Genomic DNA, 23,645 nt, shown 5'->3' on the forward strand with positions numbered 1-23,645 from the left:
TGGGAACACATATGCTGTGTGAAGATTAAATGAGACAATTGCTTATGTCGCTCTAGGCACAGGGTAAGTGTCTAAGGAACGAGAGCTACAGGGCTGCGTGCAGTCTGGAGGAATGACGATTTCCCAAGAGCTGTGTCCTAGTGTCCTGGGACAAGGCAGAGGGAGGGGACCCAGCCAGGGAGTAAGCTGAGTTAAAGACTGAAGACGAGGATGGCACTAACGGGCCAGCAAAGACGTCAGCAAGGACAAGCACCGAGTGTGGCCAGAGGCCCCAGAAGACCCAAGAGTGAATTCGAACTAGGAAGCCACTCCATCCAGGGCTCGATCCCCAGTGTGGGGTGTGCAGGAGGCAGCCAATCAATAATTCTCTCATCATTGATGTTTCTATCTTTCACTCCCTCTCATTTCCTCTCTGAAATCAATAAAAATATATAACTAGTAAAAAAAAAAAAAAAAAGAATTCTCTCTGGGTCCCCAGAACTGCCGGGCCTGAGTCTGCCCATCTCCTTCCTCCCCTCCTTCTGCGCTCCCCTCCTCAAGGCTCTCCAGCCAACCTGGCCTTCAGGTCATCCCTGTAACATGCTAAGTTGGTCCCACCCCAGGGCCTTTGCACTTGCTGCTCTCTCTCCCTAAACTAGTCTTCCCCTCTGTCCTCTTCAGGGTCTCAGCTCCAACGCCTCCCCTTAAGGATACATGCAAGCCACCAGCCCCACTAGCCGAATAGGTCCCTCTTTTTGCTTCCTTCTTGGGGCCTCTTGTTCCCTGAAATCCTTTATCCATTTAGTAGTTTTCCCACCTTCTGGCTGCATCAGGGCTCTTATGTGGCCCAGTGGTTAGTGGCCTATGGAGCCTGGGTTCGAATGCCATACCCGCTGCGACTTTGGGCAAGCTTCCCTCAGAGGTTCTGTGCCTCCGTTTGCCCGTCTGTGAAATGGGTGGGAGTAGCCGAGTTCCTCACTGGGCAGTTTCGAGCATTAACCGAGCTGATGGGGGCCCTGAGCACAGGGTGTCGGGGTACCAGCGATTGAGAACGGTGCTTTACCGTCTAAATTTGCCCGGAGCCCGACATACAGCAGGCGCTCAGGCAACATGTGGCCGGGATGAGCACCCCTGGCACTTAGCAGTCCGTGGGCTGCTGGGGGGGCGCCCAACCCTCAGCCCCAAACGCACTGCCCCCGGGGGGTGGGGGAGGAAGGGGGAAGGGGGAAGGGGGGCGGGCAGGAAGGACAGCGGGAGCAGCACAGGGACTGGCCGCAGCGAATGGCCTCGTCGGGACGGGCTTTCATTCTGAGAGCACCGGGAACTACTGCGGGCTCCCCGAGGGCGCGACTTCACTGCTGCGGGGGAGACCGGGAGCGGGTGTGTGGGGTGGGGTGGGGACGCCCCCAGGAAAGGTCAGCGGCCCGGCTCAGGCTCGCGGGGGCGGAGGGACAGTGGCTAGGACGCGGACTCCGCGCCGTCGGCGGGCGGGGAGGTGCATGCAAATCTGGGGGCGGGCGGGGCGGGCGCGGGGAGGCGGGGCGGGCGCGGGGAGGCGGGGCGGCGGGCGCGGGGAGGCGGGGCGGGCGCGGGGAGGCGGGGCGGGCGCGGGGAGGCGGGGCGGCGGGCGCGGGGAGGCGGGGCGGGCGCGGGGAGGCGGGTCGGGCGGGCGCGGGGAGGCGGGGCGGCGGGCGCGGGGAGGCGGGTCGGGCGGGCGCGGGGAGGCGGGTCGGGCGGGCGCGGGGAGGCGGGGCGGCGGTCCCGCCCCAGGAAAGCCCCGCGCAGCGCCGTCGCCGGGTCACGGCGGGGTCCCTACTTCCCGCTCGGGCGCCGGCTGGGAATGGACCGGAGCGCGCAGGTAGGACGCGGGGCCCGTGCGGGGCGGAGGCCGGGGTTCGCCGGGGCGCGTAGCCGGCGTCCGGGAAGTGCGAGGCCGCCGCGGGTGGGGCCAGGCGCGGTGACCCTGTGCTGCCCCGATCTGCACCCGGGCCGCCCTCGGGCTCCTCGCGGTTCGGAAAGCGGCCGGCTCCGTCCATGGGCAGCCGAGGCGGGGAGCTGGGCGGGCAGGCTGACTCCGGATGCCCAAGCGCCCCCCAAACTCGTGCTCGGACACCCCCCCACCCCCCGCCAAACTCGTGCATCCGAGAGGTCTCTCGGGGCTTAGGAGCGTCGGGGTCTCGGGGTAAGGCGGGTGCTGGGCCACGCAGGCCCGGTCTCTGCGCCCCACCGCGGCCGGGACACGCGCGGCTGGTGAGGACTGAGGGAGAAGGGTTGGGAGAGCCCTGGATACTGAAACATGGATTGCCAGGCCCAAGAATCTGGGGGACGCGGCCTGCCTTCCCCTTTGGGCCTCCTTATTTGAGTGCCGTTGGGTGGACCCAGCCCTGGATGCCTCTGCGCAGGCCGTTCTGAAGCTGCAAGTCTCCGGAGTTAAGTCAGAATGCCTCTCTCCCCGTGCTGTGCACCACGGCCATTTCCAGGTCAGGGCGCGCGGGCACAGGCAGCTTAAATGCCCCCGGGAAGGCGTGGATGAGGATGGGGACCGGGCAGTCTGCCCCAGAGCCCGCCGCCTCCACCTGACAACTATTTGTCAAACCGCCGAATGACGGAATCCTCCGGGATCCGATTACCTGCAGGTTCCCAGGCCCCCTTCCACGAGAGAGGCTCAGTAAACTCAGGAATCTGGATGTAAAAACAAAACCCCGAATCTATATTTGCTATAATCAGGAGGGTCCGGGACCAGGGACCGGTGGCCGATGCTGGGGTTCACATTGCGCCCCCCGACCAGCTCTCACCTGCTTGAGCCCCAGTCCTCTGAGAGCTGTGACCCTGCAGCTCCTCCCCTCTGGCTGGCCTCTCAGGAGCTGGAGCATTTGCTGGGACATCAGCGCCTTTATTAAAACCCTCAAGTCTGTTGGGGAAACTGAGGCTCGGGTGTCCATATGGCCAGGGTGTCCCCCACAGTCCGGGGGTTCCAGAGTCAGCAGAGGCCCTGAACTGGACTAGTCCAACCTGTGATTAGAGGAGGACGCTGAGGCTGGGCTGGGAGGGGCCAACCCAGCCATTCCCCCACTCGCCAGCACTCACAGGGCTCCTCCCGGCACCGCTCCAGTGCTGCTCTGGGCTCTGGTGTTTGCCCTGAGGAGGCCTCTCTCTGGGGAGCGGGGAGCTCAGTGGGGGTGATCAGCTCTCTCTTTTTTTTAATCCTCATCCGAGGATATATTTTCATTGATTTTAGAGAGAGAGAGAGAAAGGGAGAGAAAGAGAGAGAGAAAGGGAGAGAGGGAAACATCAATGTGAGAGAGAAACATGGATTGGTTGTCTCCCGGACACACCCTGACCGGGATGGGACCCATAACCTAGGTATGTGCCCAGACCAGGAATCGAACCTGCAACCATTTGGTGTACGGGACGACGAGCCACCCACCTGAGCCACTTGGGAGGGGTGATCAGCTCTTCAGGGACATGAGACCGGCCTCACGGAGCAGGACCCTGAGCCAGCCGTGGAGGAGGAGCAGAGGGGAGAATGGGAGGGAGGGTCCGCTGAGCAGTGGGAACAGCGTGGACAAAGGCTGGGAGTGTGAAAGGCGGGTGTGGGGTGCTAGGGAGCAGGGAGAAGCCGGGGCGGGGGGGGGGGGGGGAGAAGGTAGGCTTGGCCGTGTTGCAGAAGGTCTCGAGGGCCATGCCGAGGCGTAGGCCAGCGTGTCCTGCCTTTGCCTGAGCCCTGAGCGCCGCCATGCAGATTTCTGAGCCCCACCGGCCTTTGGAGTGGAATCTGGAAGGAGGCCCAGGGAAGGCGGGGGGCGGGGAAAACCACGAGCGAGTCACCCTGGTTACAACACACCCGTTTCCCAGCAGGTGTGGGGTGACCGCAGGGTTTCCACATTCAGAGCAGTGACTCAGTGCGGGTGTTTGCACAGCGGATCCCGGATCCCGGGCTGTAGAAAGCCCAGCAGGCAGGGAGGTTGTCCCCAAGCGTTTTGTTTCCTGATGCTCAGATTCAGAAAGGAGCTGAAGTGAGGTGTCAAAGAGGTGGGAAGAGGACCTTTCCTGGACCCTCCTCTCCTACCCCCTGTCCCCTGTCCCCTGTCCCGCCCCAGGATGGAGGAGTTTGGGATCAAACAGCTCACTGCCCTCAGCTGCTTCCCGTGCACCTGGGAGGGGGCAGGGACCGAAGGCCCCTTGGTGCTTCGTTTCCTCACATTTGGGAAATCGGGCATCTTATGAAACACAGTTTCCAACACAGAGTCCATTCACCATAAACACTCATGTCTGTTGTTGCCGTCAAGAAGTATAGCCTGGCCCTGACCAGTGTCGCTCCGTGATTAGAGCAGCCGCACACGGAAGGGTCATAGGTTCGATTCCTGGTCAAGGGCTCGTACCTGGATTGCAGGTTCAATCCCCAGGTCCTGGTTAGGGCTCGTGCAGGAGGCAACCAATCCATATGTGTCTCTCACATCAATGTTTCTCTCTCTCCCCCCACACCCCCTCCCGCTCTAAAAATCAATGGAAAATATATCCTTGGGTGAGGATTAACAAAGAAAAAAGCATAGCCCAGAGGTTCAGACCATGGGCTCTGGCTCCCCATTGCCTGGGGCCGAGAGTGGCTTTGCTACTTACTAAATAGCTGACTTCTCAGTTTCCCATTTGTGAAAATACAGTGACTACTTTATAGGGTGGTAGTGACGCTGAAAATAAGTGTCAGCACACAGAACAGTGCCCGGTACAGAGTAAGCACTATGTATGTGTTAAATAAAAATGACGAGCCCCATTGGATGGGGGTTAGTCTGCCCATTTTGCAGGTGAGGAAACAGAATCAGCGATGTGTGTGGTGGCCTTGCCTGCGGTCCCATGTGTAGGACTGACCGAGGGAGGGATTCGAACCCACTTCCTGCCCCAGCCTGTGTTCTTCACTGTCCCAGTTTGCTGGGGTGACCGAGAGGGACATCTTTCCCAGCATTCCTCATGGCCGGCACTGTAGAGCCGTACCTGGCCATGTCAGACCAGACTCCCCGTGGCTAGTCTGGAAGACAGGCCGATGGCTTGCGAGGAGGTTGTATGAACTTGCCCTTGCCAGAGTGGGTGGGAGAGCCCAGCTGTGGCTGCGGGTCCTGCAGGAGCCAGCGTCAGGTGGGCCGTGTTCCCGCTGCTTGTGGTGTGACTTCCAGCAAGCCATTCTGCGCCTCTGAGCTGGAGTCGCAGAGAAGGGCTTGAAGGCAGGGGCCCAGGTTCAGATGTGAGCTTGCTGCTTCCTCTCTGTGATCTGGAGGCCGCTGTCAAACCTCTCTGAGCCTCGGTTTGCTTGTCAGTAAAATGGGTATATGGGGGGTGGTGTTCACAAGATAATTTTTATAGGCACCTTGCCTGTGGCTCGGTGATTGCAGTTTCTGTCCCATTTAGGACAGTCACCTCTCCATATCCTGGCACCCGGCTTCCTCATTCATTTCTTCTTCAAATGTGTACTGAGCACGTGCCTGTGCGGGCAGGTGCCAGGTGCTGCCGACAGAGCACCGGACCGTCCCTGCCCTCCTGAGCTTCAATTCCACTTGAGAAGACAGGCCCCACCTACACTCATGCTCACAGACCCCACCCTTATGTGTAATTCCTAAAGCCACGGGCTCGGAAAACCGCAAGTTTTTTCACAAAACTTCAGTCGGTTGCACGACCTGCTCTGAGCTCAGCTTGAGGCCACCGGGGCCTTTGTTTCTCCTCCTCGCTGAGCGAGTCCGTCCTGCAGGGATGTCCCTGTGGTGGGTCCCGGGGTGCTGCTCTGGACGCGCGCGCGCGCGCGCGCGTGTGTGTGTGTGTGTGTGTGTGTGTGTGGCGGGGGCAGGGATGCTTCTGTTGGCTGGCATTTTGTTCACGGCGGCCTTTGTATAATCGGAGGGATTCTGGCCCCAAGATTTTGCTGAGAGAACGTGGACCTGCGGTGTCCTGTTGGTAGTGACAGCACCCGAAGGAGCCGGGGAGCAGGTGACGCGGGCCATGGCCTCCCTGAGGAGGGACAGTAAAGACAGGGGCAGAGGCTGGAGTAGAGAGGCCTCATCCATTGCTCACCTGCTTCCGCTGCTGCTCGCCTGCGTGGGCCGCTGTCTCCTGCGTGTCTGTGCCTTTCCAAGAAGCGCGATGCCTCGGTTCAGCTTTGGCTCCGCCGACTCATTCTCGCCCTGGGCCTCCAGGGCCTCCTCGCCTCCAGGTGGCTTACGAAGTCCAGGGTCTTGGCTGAAGCAGGCCTGGGTGCTGGGACCTGCTGGGCCGGTCACCAGCCGGGTGTGTGGAGCAGGTTCCTGAGGGGAGGCTGTGTCGTTCTGAGCGGAGGACGTATGGAGGGACTAGCAGCCTCCAGCCCCAGGGCCGCTCACAGGCTGAAAGTGACGTGTCCTGAGGGCCAGCACCGGGCTCACGGCTCGCATTCACTCAGAGAACATGCCAGGCGCTGGGGACACGGCTCGCATTCACTCAGCGAACATGCCAGGTGCTGGGGACACGGCTCGCATTCACTCAGCGAACATGCCAGGCGCCGGGGACACGGCTCGCATTCACTCAGCGAACATGCCAGGCCCTGGGGACACGGCTCGCATTCACTCAGCGAACATGCCAGGCGCCGGGGACATGGCTCGCATTCGCTCAGCGAACATGCCAGGCGCTGGGGACACGGCTCGCATTCACTCAGCGAACATGCCAGGCGCCGGGGACACGGCTCGCATTCGCTCAGCGAACATGCCAGGCGCCGGGGACACGGCTCGCATTTGCTCAGCGAACATGCCAGGCGCCGGGCTCACGGCTCACATTCACTCAGCGAACATGCCAGGCGCCGGGGACACGGCTCCCATTCACTCAGCGAACATGCCAGGCCCTGGGGACACGGCTCACATTCACTCAGCGAACATGCCAGGCCCTGGGTACACGGCTCCCATTCACTCAGCGAACATGCCAGGCGCCGGGCTCACGGCTCACATTCACTCAGCGAACATGCCAGGCCCTGGGGACACGGCTCCCATTCACTCAGCGAACATGCCAGGCGCCGGGCTCACGGCTCACATTCACTCAGCGAACATGCCAGGCGCCGGGGACACGGCTCGCATTCACTCAGTGAACATGCCAGGCGCCGGGGACACGGCAGCCCAGCGAGGACCCTTGTGGAGCTGAGTCTAGTCGGGGAGGTGACTTGAGGGGGTGACTTTTGGGCTGAGACCTGAAGTAAAGACGCGCGGCTACCCTCCGGAAAAGAGTGCTCTGGAGGGGAACAGCAAGTGCAAAGGCCCTGGGGTGGGGACAGGCTTGGTGTGTGGGACCCGCCACAAGGAAGCTGATGCAGTTGGATGGGACTGAGCCAGGCAGGGAGGGCGGGGCCATGGGGAGTCAACAGGGCCGGTGCCTGCGTGGTCTCACTCGACGTGTAGAAGAGCCTTCAGAGCAGGACCCGCTCTTCTCCAGACGTCACAGACGGGAAACAGCACAGAATGGTCTAGCAACGCGTCCGGGGTGACAGCTTCGAGGCGGCAAGCAGGCTGCGACCTGCCGATCCAGGGTCCTCAGTCTGCACCATTGGGTTTGGACACATCATGGAAATGGGCTCATGCGGAGGCCCACCTGCTGCTGCGATCACTGCTGGTGTGGCCCCGGCTGCCCCCAGCCCAGCAGCCCCGTGGGCGTGGCCAGGCCAGGCGTGGCTTTACAGACGACCATTTACCAGCCCCTTCCCCGGCCAGACAGTGAGGACGCACCCAAGCAGAGGGGGCGGGGCGGTGGGACAGGACGGTGGAGGCCCCGCTTTATAGCAGACACTGTGCTGGGGTGAGGCGGGTAGACGTCTGGGTCCGCCCCCCCCCCCCCCCCCCATTTCTCTGAGGAGGAAGCTGAGCTCAGGGTAGACCCTTACCTGGTGACACAACTCGGCAGGGGCAGCGTCTGGATTCCAGTCCAGGGCCGCTGACCAGGAAGTCGTTCCCTTGCACGCAGTGCTGGGCCGTCCCCACGGGGAGCAGAGGCAGGGACCTGAGTTTCTTGGTGGGAGATAAGGAGCGCGGGCGCTGAGAGCGCGGGGAGAGCGGAGGAGGCCCGTGGCTCCCGGAGCAGCAGGAGGGGAGGCGCCTTTTCAGAGGAAGACTGGCACTTCTCGGGAGGAGAGACCAGGTCTCCGGCCGCAGCCCTCGGAGCCCACGGAGCCGCACCCCTGCCAGGCTGCCCTCCGTGATGGAGCAGTGGCCTCCGCGGGCCCGCAGCCGGGCAGCTCCGACAGATCTGTCCTGAGATGGAGCCAGGTGAGCTTTCCAGGAGCGTTCACCTTCTGGCTCCGGTCCTGCCTGTTGGAGGCGGTGACCATCGCCCTCCAGCACGTACCTAGCACTTCTCTTTTTCAGGCTGCACAGCCAGAGTTCTTTAGCCAGTCTTCCTGACGTAGGACAGGGTGAGAGCTCAGTCTGGCCCTGGACGTGATCCAGTGGTCAGAGTCCCCTCTAAAACCCATTGCTTCCCACACAGCCTGCCCAGTCAGAGGGGAGGGGAGAGACTCTCACCTTCTTGGATCTGGAGCTTGTGCCCCTGGCCCCCCCCCCCCCCCCCCCGGCACCTGCCGTGTTCCTTGATTGGGAAGGTGGAGCCAGCCTGTCCCCAGATGGCGCCTCCCTCCAGGGTCCACGAAGGAGGCCCGGCACCGGCCTCTCCTGTCCCTCTAATGGCCGGAGGGACTGGGGACAGGCCGGGCAGTTGTGGTGCTGTCTGCGGACCTCAGGAAGGAGGCCCCCTGAGAGCCGGGACTGTCACTAACACAGCCAAAATCTAATCAGTGCCCTGAGGCCTGACGTCATGTGTCTTGTCTCCCAGGAAATGAGTAATAACCGTGGTAATGCCCCAATTACCGGCTCCCGGAGGTCAGCTCTCCGGTGGCCCATCGTGCCTGCATGGGGGTGTTAAGGGGACTCCAGGCCAGGAGTGGTCAGTGTTTGTCCAGCAGTGAGAGGTGGAAATGCCAGCTGACCAGGCGCCCTGCGCACGGCCGGGGGGAGTTTGTTCAGTCCTTCCATTCACAAGGATCTGTGGGCCCTGCCCTGTGTGGGCACTGGCCTGGGCTCTGGGGCCACAGCAGGAAGGTGGCGGACACAGGCTCGGGCCCTGTGGGAGCTGGCGTCCGGCGGGCATCTGGACAGTGACCGGGAAGGGTGCGGTGTGATGTGCTGCAGGAGGAAGTGTGTGCAGAGAAATAAAGCAGGAGGAGGGCTTGTAGGGCTGCCGGCTCAGCCTCCTCCCCGGGGTTCTGGGGCCTCCGCCTGCTGATGGTGTGGCCTCCAGAATCCTAGATGGAGTCGCCTGTGCCTCCCCAGGGGCCCCACTGGCTGCTTGGACTCGGCGTGTCCACAGCCGGCACAGGTGTACACACTGCCATAATGTGGCGGTTGGCACAAGATGCCAGATGGTGCCTCCCTCCTGGGGTCTGGCCCGCCCGTCCATGGAGGAGGCCCCAGCTCCAACCTCTCCTGCTCCTCTCAGAGTCGTGGCTCACTGCACAGCCACCGGCCTTCAGCCACCAGGACAGGTGGCCTCCCGGATGGCTCCAGGGCCACCCCCCGCGTGAAGTCACGTGTCTGCAGTGTGGCGGAGTGTGTGGTCTCCCCCAGCAAGCTGGCTCCCTTCCTAGCGCCACTGCCTGCCAAGGCCACCTCCACCCCCAGCTGCCACCAGCAGCCATGCCTCTGCCATGCCCACTCCCAGACAGGGCGGAGCCTGCCCCTCCCCCAGCGCCAGCGCCGTCCTCCTGCCCCGTGGGTGGTCTGCGCACACAGGTGGATGGGGTTTCTGGAAGCAGCCTCTCCTGCTGGACCTCCCTCAGGGCCCCGCTGCCTGGGGGCGTCAGGACTGCTCCCCACGTCTGCAGACAGGCTGTCCCTGGCCCTGCCGACCCCCTGCTCCATCCCGACCTCTCCCACCCAGCACCGCAGCCAAGGGCCCGGCTTGTGTGGCAGGAACTGGCTGTGCCTCCTTCTGGCCCTTCGCTCCCTCTTCACTTGTCCCTCCCCTCCTTCTTCTCTCCCAGGAGCCTTCAGAATCTGTGAAATCTCTATATAAAAGGCTCTATATAAAAGGCTAATATGCAAAGTGTCCCCTTGGGAGTTTGACAAGGAGAACGGGAGTTCGATCGCTTGCTATGATGTGCACTGACCACCAGGGGTGGCACAGAACATGGTGGGTGACCAGTGGCTGCTGCAGGGCACTGAGCGAGTGAGGGAAGGAGGAGGCAGGGAGGCGGGGAGGTGGGGAACCCATGCACGATTTTGTGCACCAGGCCTCTAGTGGGTTTAATAATCGTACTCACCTCAGGGGGGGCCTTAGAGCATCTGAACAGCGCGAGGCACGGAGGGAGGCTATGCACGGCCTCAGCGAGGACACAGTGAGGTGCACATGGCCGTGTACTGAGTGCCCACTGTGTGCCAGCCCCGAACTCAGGGTTCAGGTTCTGTGGATGAGGCACGTTCCCTGCCCTCAGGGAGCCGCGGTGCCCTCTGGGACATTCTCCTCCCTCTCCACACTCCCTGCCTCCCCTGGAGGGTTCTGTTCTTCCTCCCGGGGTCACCCCCTGGAGGAGCAGCGTGCCCCTCACCCACGGCGCCTCCTGCTGCCTCTTACACTTTCCGAGGGTGCTGCCCCCTGCTCTCTGTGGCCTGCTTCTCATGTGGTTCCTCCAGGGTCCATGCCACCGGGTCAGTGGCCACTCCACCCGCTCAGGGCTCTGGCCTCGGCCTCGTTCATCCCCTTCTCCTCTCACCCACCCCCAAGTTCCACTCTGTCAGCAAACCCTGTGGGCTCCACCTTCAGCCAGACCTAGGCCCCAGCCCCTGTCCCCAGTCCTTCCCCACAACCCTGTGCGAGCCCCGCACCTGCTGCCCGGACCAGCCCGGCGGCCTCCTCACTGGACCCTGCTTCAGCCCTGGGCCACACAGCCAGAGGGATGGTTTGGAAAGTCTCACGGTGTCACGTCTCTGCTCAGACCTTCCAGCAACTTCTCTTCTCACTCAAATATTTGTCAAAGGGAAGAAGGAAGAAAGGAATGAGTGAGTGAATGGCCTTGTTCGCATCTGTAGTACCTGGCACAGAGTAGGTGCTCAGAAAACGCCTGCAACAAGGACACACAGGACATGGGTGAATGGGCGAGGACCTGGAGCACACAGTAGGTACGCAGGAGCCTGGTGGGCTCCGTTGGCTGAGTTCCTGATTCTCGCTCCTGGTTTTGCTCCAGCAGAGCCCGCATGCCGCCAGCCCTCCCATCACTGGCTGGGCGGGAGGAGGGGCAGGCAGCGCCCACGCTATTTGGGGCCCTGGCCTGGCCTGTCTCGCTGTCCTGGGTGGGGCTGTTGACGCGGCTGCGGGTTCTGGGAACTCCGGCCAGGCAGTGGTTCCGGGAAGGCAGCTGCCTCAGGGAGAAGTGTGTTCCTGGCCCCCTGCCATACCGCCCGCTGTCCCCGAGGCCGGAGGAAGCTCCGGGCTGGCCTAAGACTGTGGAGTTTTAGGGACCAGTGGCTCCCCAGGGAGGCCACGGCAGCTTGAGTGTCGCTGGCTTCCTCCACAGGCCTCTTGTCCCGGGACAAGCTGCATCCTGTCTGCCGACCCAGCCCCTTCGCGCTGGTTTGTGGTCAGGAGTGAGGAGAGGGGCAAGGGGCCCGCACACCCTCTGGGCTCAGGAAGAGCCTCCTCGGTCCCTTCCGGACGGTGCTGGCCGCTGACATTTCACTCTGCTGCTTCCTAACTCCGTGGCCTGGGCCTTGTCACCTGCCCTCTCTGGGCCTCAGTTTTTCTCTTCGGACGGTGACACCACATCCCAGGGTTGCAGGGGCTGCATTTCAGAGGCAGCAGGACACAGTGATGAGGCACCTGGATTCTGGACTGAGACTGACCAGGGTCAGCCTCTAGCTCTGTGACCACAAGCAAGGGCTCTCACCTTTCTGGGCCTCAGTCTCCTCATCCGGAAAATGGGGATTTTCATGGCACCTGCCTCTCAGGGTTGTTGTGAGAACCAAGTTGGTTCATACATTGTAAGCCCTGAGAACAATGCCGGGCACCTTTGTCAGACCTCTTTATATATTAAGGCCATTAACCCTCCATCATGTATATTGCCATCTCTTTCTCGACTTTTGCTTGCTTGCTTCTTTTTTTATGGCATGTTTTGACCTGGGGAAGTCGAAAATTTTTTGCAGTCAGATCTTTCTTTCTTTGCCATCTACCTCCTGAAATAAAACCAGCATTTACACATGTAACCTCAGTGGTATGATTAGAGACGGTGATAAGTACACGGCAGATAGAAGCAGGTGCTGTGATAAGTACCGGGGCAGCCCTGCTTAGGTGATGGGTTTCTGGGTGCAAAGGCTGCACTGCACAGAAGGGCTGGGAGTGTCAGGGCCCGTGGGACGCAAGACTTATGGGGGATGGAGAGGGGACAGTGGATGAGTGACAGGGGCTTGAGGTTTTCTTATTTCCTTAAACCTTTAATTTTAAGATAACTGTGGACTCACATGCGGGGGTAAGAAATGATACGGAGATCCCCGTGCGCTCAGCTGCGCGCAGGTGACACCTTCCAGAACTGAGGTGGCGGCCACAGCCACGGCCTTGTGCAGCTCGCCCCGTGTCCTGCACTCCCTTGCGTGAGGCCTTTAGTTCTGTGCAGTTTCACCACACGCACAGCTTGCGTCTCCGCCCCCGCAGGCACGACGCAGAGCGGTCTGTCCTCACAGGGATCCCTCCCTGTGTTGCCCTTTATAGCCACACCGCCCTCCCTGCTGCCTGTCCCCACTTACCCCGCAGTAACCTGCTCTCCCTCTCCAGTGCTGCCATTTCGGGAACATTCCACACCGAAATGGTACATCCGTGGAATCAGGCAGAGCGTCCCCTTGGATTGGCCACTGCCGCTTCCGGGCGTGGACTGTGTCCTGTGTCGGGGATGCTCCTCCTGGGTGGGCCGTGACCCCTGGGGAGCTGTGCCTCTGGCTGAAGACACCTTCAGGAGCCGGGGCCAGTGAGGGACATGAACGGGCAGTTCGTGGCCTGGGTGCCAGCGGCATGGAGAAGGCTGGGGTGACCCAGGTCTGTTTTAGTCCACATCCCCTTATTCTCTCGGCCCCACTCTGAGCTGAGGAAGATCCTGCCACAACCCTGTTCAAAGACCCTCCAATCTGCTCATTGCCCAGAGGAGGGGCCTCTGACCTGGAGTCCTCACTGGGGTCAGAGATCTGTGGACCCCTAAAGTGGAAGGCAGAGCTAAAGGTCCGCGCTTGTCTAGAAAGAAGGGTTGGAGTTTGCACCCATGTTCAGACGGACCCGTGGTCCCCAGGACATTAAGGACAGAGGGAGAGGCTCTGGGGCCTGAGCGCCCTGCTCACATCCAGGCTGCCACACCGCGGCCAGGCCAGGCGCTAACACCGCTCTGTGCCTTGGTTCCTCCTCTGAAAATGGGAAATAATAGCACCCATTTCATGGGGCTCTTTTGAGTGTTGAATGAATTAATATGACTGAAATGTGTAGAGAGAGCCCTAGTTGGTTTGGCTCAGTGGATAGAGCGCTGGCCTGCAAACTGAAGGGTCGTGGGTTCGATTCTGGTCAAGGGCAGGTACCTCGGTTGCAGGCTTGATCCCGTCGCTGGTTGGGATGCTGTGGGAGGCAACCAATCGATGTGTCTCACATTGACGGTTCTCTCTCTGTCTCTCCCCCTCCCTTCTACTCTCTCTAAAAACCACTGGAAAAATACCTGTGCATGAGGATTAACAAGAGAAAAATACCACATTGTGTAGGACAGTGGTTCTCCACCTCCTGGCCCTTTCATACAGTTCCTCATGTTGGGACCCAACCATAACATTATTTTCGTTGCTACTTCATAACTGTCATGTTGCTACTGTTAGGAATCGTCATGTAAACATCTGATATGCGGGATGGTCTTAGGCGACCCCTGTGAAAGGGTCGTTCGACCGCCAAAGGGGTCGTGACCCACAGGTTGAGAACCGCTGGTGTAGAGGGATGTGGTACATATCGCATGTTAAGTGAATGATGAGGCCGCAGGATATAGGAGGGCAGAGCCTTTAGGCACAGACCTGCCCCCCGGGGCCTGGGGCCCTCTCTGTGCCAGTTGTCATCCTCAACAAGCTTCAGGTCGGCAGCGTTTCTTCCACAGGGAAGCACAGGTGTGTGTGGACACTGTCCCCTCCCTTGTCCTGGCTCTCATGTCTCTGTTAATATGGCCTTAGTTGGTGTTTTTGTTTAAGTTGCTGCTTCACCTCTGGCTCATGGGAGTTTGTAGACAATACAGATCCTCGGCTTTTTCTGCTGCTCAGTCAGCCCTCCTGGTCCTGTGCGCGGGCAGCTGATGTTTGAAACTGACAAGCAGGATGGCCAGCTCTTTCTGGCTCATTTCATTCATCTCGTTGGGTTCGGCCTGCGGTTCTGGGAGGAGAAGTTGAAGGCGTTGATACATTGGAAGGTGCCTTGGGCTCGGAAGCCAACAGGCCTGGGTCCTGGCTCTAGCTCTGCCCTCTCATTAGTGGTGGGACCTGATGGGCACGTTATTTGACCTCTGGCCTCGGTTCCCTTGGGTGGAAAGTGGGGATCACAGCCCATCTCGCAGGGTCTCGGGCAGATCCCGTAAGGTCATGCTTCTGCCGCATGTCTCTCCAGGGACTTTACTCAGCACGTGCTGCGTGCCCGACAGCGACGCCGGCACTGGGACCGGCAGTGAACGAGGCCACCGCGGCCCTCGGGGTGGACGGCACACGCTGGAAAGAACAGTCTCTCTCTCCCACACGCTCCTTGCCCTGCGCCCCCGTGGGGACAGGCCAGTTCCTCCCCGGCACCCTCAGCTCCGGTCTGAGCCTCTGCAGGTTTGTGAATTCGGGGCAGGCACCCCGAGAGCCATCCTTTCCTCTCGGGGCAGAGCTGCAGAAGGCACGTGGCCTTGCTCGGTCCCGCTCCGGGCGATGCTACCTCTGACCACGTGGTGAAGGTGGTGTCTTCCAGGCTTCTGTGTGTGAAGTTATGCACAATTATATATATAGATTATGTAACATTATGATGTTGTTCGACTCATTAATTAGTAAATAACTAACACGAGGTTGGTGGGGAGCTAGAGGCTGCCGTCGTGCTGAGAGCTGCCCCTGCTCCCCGACTTGTGACCCGTCACTGCAGACTCCTGCACCCCTGCTCTAACTCCCGGGGCTACAGCTGGTTTATATAATGTCATTGTGATGCGTCCGTTGTGCCCATGTGGGCCAGTGGGCACCGTCCGAGCTGACTCCTGCCCTTCACCGTGTCCCCAGCATTCCTGAGCTCTTCCTTCCTTCCTGGCACAGCGAGTCCAGGCGGGCACCTCCCTGCCCCTGGAGCCAGAATTCCCCCCCGGGGCGCTGGTTCCTTTCGAAGCAGAGCAGGGTTTAGAAGCCATGGCCTGGGCGCCGGATGCATGGTGATCCGATGCCCGGCTGGGTCCTGGCGGACGAGGGGCGCTGTGGAGGCCGCTAGCGAAATGGAAGCAGGGTCAGCGGATTGGATTGCGTCGTGCGTCCGTGTAGTTTCCTGACTTTGCTGGTTGCGTTGTGGCTATGCAGGGTATGTCCTTGTTTCCCTGAGATCTACCCTGGAGTATCGAGGGGCAGTTTATCCCTGTGCATAAATAAATAAGAGAGAGGCTGAGGGAGGGAAATGAACGGAAAGGACGGGAGAGGAAAGGGTGGGGTGGGTCTGGGTGGGGTTGTTGGAGGGGCAGCGGGAGTGGAGGCCAGCGGGTGGCAGGAGCCAGGTGCACAGCTGCTGGGCTGGGGGAGGGGGCGGCGCTGTCAGAGCCTTCGCGGGGGATGCCCCCGGAGCTTCCCGCAGGGGCTGGGGCTGCTGCTGTGGCTCCAGCCCCCAGCGTGCTCCCCACACGGCAGAGTGCGCTAGGGCCGTGCCTCCTCTGTGCAGGGCACCTGCGAGCGCCATCCGTCACTCCGGGTGCAGGTAGAGCGGCCGGAGCCCAGAGGCAGTGACTGAGCAGCACATGGCGACCGAGTGGCAGGAGGAGGCCTGGCAGCCGCCTCTCTGGACATGACCCCAAGATAGAGACCCCCGGGAACGCGGGTGGGGGCTGTCAGCATTGCCGTGAATACAGCCCAGGACAGTGCTTTGTAGGGGGCATTCGGCATGAGGTGCCGGGAGTGCTGGGGTGACGCTGGTGGCCCGATGGGATTCTGCTTCTGAGCATCTTCCTCAGGAAACCACTGGCGACCTCCCTCCACCCCTCCCTGTGCCAGGTGGCTCGAGGCCGCCCGTGTGTCAGCTCCCGTGATCCCCGCAGCGCCCAGTGCCAAGGAGACTGAGGCAGAGGGCGAGCTGCTTCCGCAGGGCTCACAGGAGCGCATGGCGAGCAGGTGCGGGACTTAAGGAGATGATCGGGTAAACGTGTGGTGAGGTCCCCCGGGGACGGGCAGACACGGCCTGTGCGGAACAAAGCAACAGTAAGGAAGGCTCAGCCCAGTGCCAGGCACACCACACCGTGGGCCACACTGACCTGAGGCTTTGCATCTGAGCGTTGAGGCGCGAAGCGATGTTAATGATGCAGTGAGTTTAAGACGCGAGTTTTCGTATGTAGACGGTGCTGCTATTTTGGTAAATGAATTTCACATTTACCTCCCTATATCCATAGCAGCAAAGAGAGAATCGATCCTAACATGTGAGTGGGGTACTGCTGGGCTTGTGATTTGGGGGGTTTGAACTGTGTTTTCTCTCTGGGTGTCTGTACCTTCTAGTCTTTATTCCCCAGTTACGTCTTGTGGATGTCATTAATATAACGAGGGTGAAACATGCTTTTACTGATATAAACCACAGAACAGAAGGGCCCTCTGTGGGGTAGAAGTCGGGGAGCGGGTAATGTGCTATGTAAGGAACAAGACAAAGCCATGGGGCTGTGTAAGGGACTCTTAGCTCAAGCGTGTGGGCGCAGCCATCTGGCTTGCCTGACCTCATGGGCTCGCTCATGCACCTGAGGTCAGCGCGGGTCAGCTGCCGGCCTGCGGAGGTGGAGGTCACCACGGGACCGGGCAGCCGCCCGTTGCCAGTGCGAAGGGAGACTGCTGGGACTGGCCTGTCACCGTCCTCCAACAGGCGAGGCCAGGCACGTTCTCCAGGCAGTGGTTGTGCAAAGCAGGCCTGTGCCTGCCTCATTCTGGCTAATATTCTGCTGGCCAAAGCCAGTCACATGGTGAGCCCAGAGTCCAAATGCAGGGAGAACGCCCTGCCCAGAGCGGTGGGGGTGGGATGGGGTTCAAGGCAAGGTTACACGGACACAGGAGTGAAGAATTGAGGCCATTAATGTAGTCAGACTAACACATTCGACAACATCATTTTTAGTGGCTGCCCAATACTTCGTTGCATGGGTAAACCATCATTTATTTAACCAACTCTGTAAGGTTGGACAGTCGGGTTAGAATTTCCAAACTATTTCAAGGAATTGTAAGTCCTTCAGAGGATTAATTGGGGTTTGACAACACACACACACACACACACACACACACACACACACACAAATGAAGGTTGGGTAAATAAATTTGGTAAGTGTTGAGTTAAGTGAAGAAAAATAAGTTTCCTTGTTGCAGGACTTATCAGAACCTTTACGTGCACATGTGCATTGTGAACTTCCAAACGCCTGAGGATGCTCAAACTTAGGGATTTTTTCCAAGAAGCATCTCTCGGGACAGGTGTTCCTGGCTCTCACGCGGGGCTTTGTGCACCTGGGTTGAGTTTCATGATATGAACAGATCTCTGATGAACAGGGAGGGCTAGCTGTTGCCAACACACAATGGCCAGGGTGGGGGGCAGTCGTGTCGGAGTGAGGTGAGTTCTGAAGGCTGCACGCGGGATGATTGGGGTGGTGGGACCACGAGTCAGCACTCACCTGGCTCACCTTCTCTCAGCAGGTGCCTTAGGACCTCCCGATGGGGTGGCTTGGCTCTGGGCTCACGTCCCCTGTGAGCTGCCTGATCCTGGTGTGGGCGGCAGGCTCTGGTAAGTCACCACGTCTCATTCATTCAGCAAACATGTATTGACTGTCTACCTGCCAGGCTCAATCACTGGACAAAACACAGATCCCTGGCCTTAGAGATTTCGCTGTAGTGGGAGGAGCCAGCCGATGACAGATGGCCCTAATTATAAGCTAATTCTAGATTGTCAGAGGTGGTGGGACAGACGATACAGGGCAGGGCAGGGAGGGCGGGATGGCGGGGTCAAGTGGAGGACTGCAATTTAAAGCACGTGCTCAGGGAGGTCCTCCTGAGTGACAGGCGCTCAAGCAAAGACTTGAAGGAGGGGGAGCGTGCAGATACCTGCGGGCGGACCTCAGTGGAGGCCGGAGCCCAGCGCCTGCCTGGAGAGCTGGAGGGACCAGAGGAGGCTGGGGTGGGGCTGGAGGCAGGTGGCCAAGTCAGGAAGGACCTGGCAGGGTTTGAGCACAGGAGCGACATGACCTGTGACACTGAAAGGGATCCCTTTGTCTGTAAGCACGAGAGTGGAGGCCGGGAGGCCAGCGGGGAGGCTGGTTGGCGTGGCCCAGCAGAGGAGATGGAGGGTACTGGCTTCTGGACCCTTCTGGGAGAGAGATTTGAAGAGAGATTGGAATGCGGGGCGGGAGCAGGGTCGGGGTGACGCTGAGAGCTCTGACCTGAGCAGGCAGGAAGGGCCAGGTGTCATTTCTGAGGTGCAGAGGGATCTGGGCTTTGGGGAGCGGGGAATCAGATGCGGAGAGTCTGAGATGTTGACTAGATACCCCCGACTCTCCTTAACACGGGAAGTCCTCTATCCAGAGAACCGGTGCAAATGGAGGGCCGCGGTGATGGGCCGGTGCGGCCACTGGAGCACGATGCCTGCCGGCCAGGTGTGGGCGGTCTAGAGCTGGGTGATGGCACTCGGACCATCGGCAACCCCGATGTGCATAGGAACTCCCAGAAGTCCGAGGGGACTCAAGCTCAGGCCGTGGGATTTTTTTCAAGACGCATCTCTTGGGACAGGTGTTGCCTGGCTCTCACTCCGGGCTTTTGAAATCTGCCGGGTTCAAAGCCAGCTCTGCCGCTGACCGGCTGGATGAAGCACCCCGCCCTCTCATCCTGCCCTTCGATATTGGCCAAACCCAACAAGGAGCCAGGTGCCAAGGGCACCTAAGTGACAGACCGTGGGGATCAGCCTCCTGAGCTCAGCGGGGTGGAGGGGCTGGGGTGGGAGTGGCTCAGGGACAACCGCCTCCCGCACGCGCTGCAGGGCAGGTGCTGCTGGCGGGTCGCCCTCCTCACACCGCCACGTGTTTCCCTTTAATTTGGCCAAAAGCAAGTAGGAGAGCTGCAGCACGTAAAGGTCATTGGGGTGTCCCCTCAGTGGGCCCGCACCCCAGGGCCCTTCCTCAGCTCCAGGATCGCCTCAGTGCAGCTGGAGGCTCTGAAGACGGCACAGGGGTGGTCCCGGGGCGGTGGTTCCCTTGCTTTGTGCTGGGCCCCTTGGTCCTGTTCGGGCTGGTTTCCGACCTTCCCGGTGGCCCATGGCCCTCTTGCCTGTTGGGCTGCGGCTGCTCAGAGCGCTCCTGTGTCTCCCCAGGGAGTGTTCAGGTCCGGGATCAGCCCACCTGCTTCTCCGACTACCTCAGCACCTCCACCTGTGAGTGGAGGATGGGCGGCCCCACCAACTGCAGCGCCGAGCTCCGCCTCACCTACCAGCTGGATTTTCCGAACTCTGAGTAAGCCTGTGCCCAGGGAGGGGTGGGGGGGGGGGGCGATGGGAGGCCGGGAGGTTGGCCTGAGTTCGCCTGTTCCCGGTGGAGTGCCGGGTGCCGAATGCAGTTCCCCGCGGTTCCTACTGGGCCCGGGGCTGGAGCTGGGGCGCCGGGGGGCAGTGTGTGATACGGTGGGTGTGTCATGACGCCCCGAGCACACGCACCAGGCCCGCAGCATGTGGATGTGGGTGGAATACTGGACCAGACCAGCGGTTCTCAGGACCCTAGCATGCTTAAAATTAGCGAGGACCGCAAAAGCGTTTGTGCAGTTGGCCTATAGCGATCGCTCTTTACCCTGTTAGGAATTACACCAGAACATTTAAACACAACAGCACACAAGCCATCAGAGCAATGACACCATAACAGGCCACGTGTTCTCTAGAAAACTCCCTGTACGCGTGTGAGAGCAAAGTGGCAGATAGTTTTGTTAGAAGCGCCTCTCACTGACACCAGAGGTGCTCCCGGACAGCCCCCTGAGTCAGGGCGGGAGGCCTGCTCCCAGCCTCGCTCCTTGTCTTCTCATATCGATGAATTTATATGAGAGACCATGATTGCACTGTGATGAAGCCAGCTTTATTAAAGCAATGGAAGCATGCACCTTTATTAAAGAAGCGAGGCAAGCAGCCCTGTGCATCTGGCTTGTGGAGGGCAGACGGGCTCTCAGCTGACGTGAAGAGTGAGTCAGGTGGGGGCCTGAGGCATTAGATACCCTCCTGTCTATAGGTTTCAAATTCCTCTGCTGACTATTGTGGTGCAGATTAATTCTCAAGGTCCCTTTTTACTTTGCTGTGGCCTTCCAGAATTCATGAGAAGCTCTTGGCATTATTATCTTATTAAGCCTTAAGACTGCTGGCTTCTCTGGGGTTCTCAACCTTCTGGCCCTTTAAATACAGTTCCTCATGTTGGGACCCAACCATAAACTTATTTTCGTTGCTACTTCATAACTGTAATGTTGCTACTGTTATGAATCGTCATGTAAATATCTGATATGCAGGATGGTCTTAGGCGACCCCTGTGAAAGGGTCGTTCGACCGCCAAAGGGGTCGCGACCCACAGGTTGAGAACCGCTGGGTTAGGGAGTAAAACTGCCTTTTTTCCCTTTATCCGCCCTCCCTCCCCCCCCTTTCTGCATTCTCTCCTTAGGGGGGTGTTTAACCATTTGCTCTGGACCAGCAGTGTGTGTGGCGGGGACAGAAATGGTCTGGCTCTCAGAGCCCTGAATGCTCACTGTCTGGCCCTTTACGGAAAATGCTGGCTGCCCTTGGCCTAGCCCATGAGACACGGATGGCTGTTTTGGGAGGCACGTTAGGATGACATGCAGTGGCAGGGCATGTGCCACAGTCCCCTGTGCATGGGAGAGGCTGCGCCCGAGGTATGTCCCCCCACACACGTGCTGTTACAAAATCTTCTCTGCCACGGTGCTTCCCTTCCACGGCCTTCCGGGATGAGCTGAGTCCTGGGACCGAGGCCGCAGCCAGGGGCGTGTCAGAGCCCTTGTGGGTGTGGTGAGGGGCTGTGGCAGCAGGGAAGGCAGTCCTAGCCCACTGTCCCCACCACACACACTGGCCGCTCTGCTTCCCAGTCCCCTGACCTGGTCCTTGAGGCAGGTGACCGGGAACTAGAAGAGCATGTGGTTCCTTGAGGCATGTAGGGGGACACCCATACGTGCACGACCAGCCTAACACAGTGCCGTGTCCGCAGAAACCACACGTGTGTCCCTGTGAATGGAGAGGGTGCCGTGTGCCTGTGCGACATGCTGATGGGCAACGTGAGCACTGGGGACATCTACCAGCTGGACCTGTGGGCTGGGAAGCAGTGGCTGTGGAGTGACTCCTTCAAGCCCAGCGAGCATGGTGAGTGGGGCGGGGCGGGGCGGGTGCTCTAAGCCCCGGCTCTGGGGTGGGCCAGGCAGGCTCCAACTGGGGGAGGGGCCCAAGCAGCCTTTCCTTAAACTCAGTGGGGTTCTTGCCCTGTCTGGGCCTTAGTCCTCCCCTCTTTGAAATGGGTTGGGCTCAGCAGCACCAGGCCCCTTCAGCTCAGACATCTCAACCCCCCGAATGTGAGTGCCCTGACTGGGTGTTGAGCAGGCTGCTTGGTGGAAGGCGTGCTTGCTGCAGACCAGAAACTGAGCTGGGAACCATCCTCCACCCTCCCTTGACTGCTCAGCTGCCGCTGCTTCACACAGTCCATGGAAGGCTGACCTTATGCTGCTGCCCGGAGTCCCTGCACGCATTCCCCAGGAGCTGGCTGGGGGTAGTGACAGGTGTTCAAAACACCATTTAGAATAGAACATGGCAGTGGGCAGGTCTGGAGTGAGGGTGAGTGTGTGAGTGGGAGAGTGTGTGTGGGAGGGCACCTGTTTGTTTTTTGTTTTTTTACAATAAATTTTAAAGAGAGAGGAAAGAAGAGGGAGAGAGAGATAGAAACATCCATGATGAGAGAGAATCATTGATCAGCTGCCTCCTGCATGCCCCCTATTGGGGATCAAGCCCACAATCTGGGCATGTGCCCTGACTGGGAATTGAACCAGGTCCTCCTGGTTCATAGGTCTATGCTCAACCACTGAGCCACGCCGGCCAGGCAGAGGGCCTCTGTTTGTTGGAGCGGGAGTTTAGGGGGTGACTGGGGAAGTCCAGGCAGAGGAACTGCCACTATAGTTGCTGCTTGTCCGGGTACTTCTCTCCACTTCAAGGGAGGGTGTGCCATTTTGAGGGAGCCTCAGGGTCCTCTGTGGGAGGAGGCTGTGGGGATCGACTTTGCCCCAATGCCTCTAGTGGCCTCTAGTGGCCACTGACGGATGCTCACAGCCCCATTGCTGAGACCTGAAGTCCCTGGGCACACAGACCAGTCATATCAGCTCAGTTAGCCTGAACTGTGCACCTTGGAGGACCGGCTGGCTGACCCACCTGGCAGTGTGCTGGGCCTGCCCTGCTATATTGGTGAACAGGGCATCTGGCCTGCCCAGCCTCCTTCTGGGTAGAGCGACAGGCTGGCCCCGCTGGTGAATGGGGCACCTGACCAGCTTGCCCTCAGGGAGCAGAGTCAGTAACCAGCTGGTGCTGCCTCCTCCACGGGCATTCTCACCTCATTAGCAGTGAGTGCTCAGCCTGCCCAACCCCTCTGTAAGCAGAGAGACCGGCCTGCCCCACCATAGAGGTGAGTGGGACACCAGTCAGCCCTCTGTACCAGCAGAGCAACCCCTGGTCTGACTCTCTGCCCTCAACAGCAGAGTGCCTGGCCCGCCCCACCATCTGACATGGGCCCAGCTTGGACACAGGGACCTGCTGCCCCGAACCAGCACGCCCAGCCCAGTGCCCTCAGATGACTGGCCCCACCGATTTGACATGGTGTGCCCAGCCCTATCATCGTGACCCACTGTGTCTTACCTGGCACCCCTGGGCAAATGGCCGCACTGCCTGACATTGTCTGGTAAACATGACCTGACGCATCCTGGACACATGGACCTGCCACAGAGACCAGATGTGCCTAACCTGGTGCCACTAGAAGATCGGACGCTGCGACTTGGTGGGACCAGTCATCTCTGAACACATGGACTTGCTGCTGTGAACCCACCCTCCTCACCTGGCTCCCCAGACTACCTGACTGCTAATATGGAAAGACAAAGAAACAACCCCCAAATGAAAGAAAAGGAACTAAATGAAATGGAGGCAAGTAATTTGTCAGATAAAGAGTTCAAAGTCATGGTTATAAGGATGCTCAAACATCGGAGTGAGAATTACAAACAACTTAATGAGAATTATAGGAGCTAAGTGAGACATATACCAACATGAATAAGAATCAAGAGGAAATGAATGATGTAGCTGTAATAAAGAACACACTGGAAGGTTTCAACAGTAGACTAGAAGAAGCTGAGGACTGAATCAGTGTTAGAAGACAAGGTAGAAAA

The 23,645-nt window shown here is 59.7% G+C and overlaps 1 protein-coding gene across 3 annotated transcripts in view; it reads left to right on the forward strand.

The window, feature by feature from the left end:
- The first annotated feature begins 1,695 nt into the window (after positions 1 to 1,695).
- Positions 1,696 to 23,645, forward strand: part of LOC118652869 (interleukin-4 receptor subunit alpha-like) — a 44,847-nt gene continuing 22,897 nt past the window's right edge. The window contains exons 1-4 of one of the 3 annotated variants that reach the window (XM_036303055.1): positions 1,696 to 1,837; positions 17,898 to 17,988; positions 19,564 to 19,702; positions 21,440 to 21,591. In XM_036303055.1, coding sequence (XP_036158948.1) covers positions 17,919 to 17,988; positions 19,564 to 19,702; positions 21,440 to 21,591 — 361 coding nt within the window. In that variant the 5' untranslated portion in view covers positions 1,696 to 1,837; positions 17,898 to 17,918. Of the gene's footprint in view, positions 1,838 to 17,897; positions 17,989 to 19,563; positions 19,703 to 20,881; positions 21,111 to 21,439; positions 21,592 to 23,645 lie in introns of those variants that run through there. The other 2 variants (XM_036303056.1, XM_036303057.1) reach the window with 2 other exon arrangements.

This window comes from Myotis myotis, unplaced genomic scaffold, assembly GCF_014108235.1.
Source record: "Myotis myotis isolate mMyoMyo1 unplaced genomic scaffold, mMyoMyo1.p scaffold_m19_p_35, whole genome shotgun sequence".
NCBI classification, from domain to species: Eukaryota; Metazoa; Chordata; class Mammalia; order Chiroptera; family Vespertilionidae; genus Myotis; species Myotis myotis.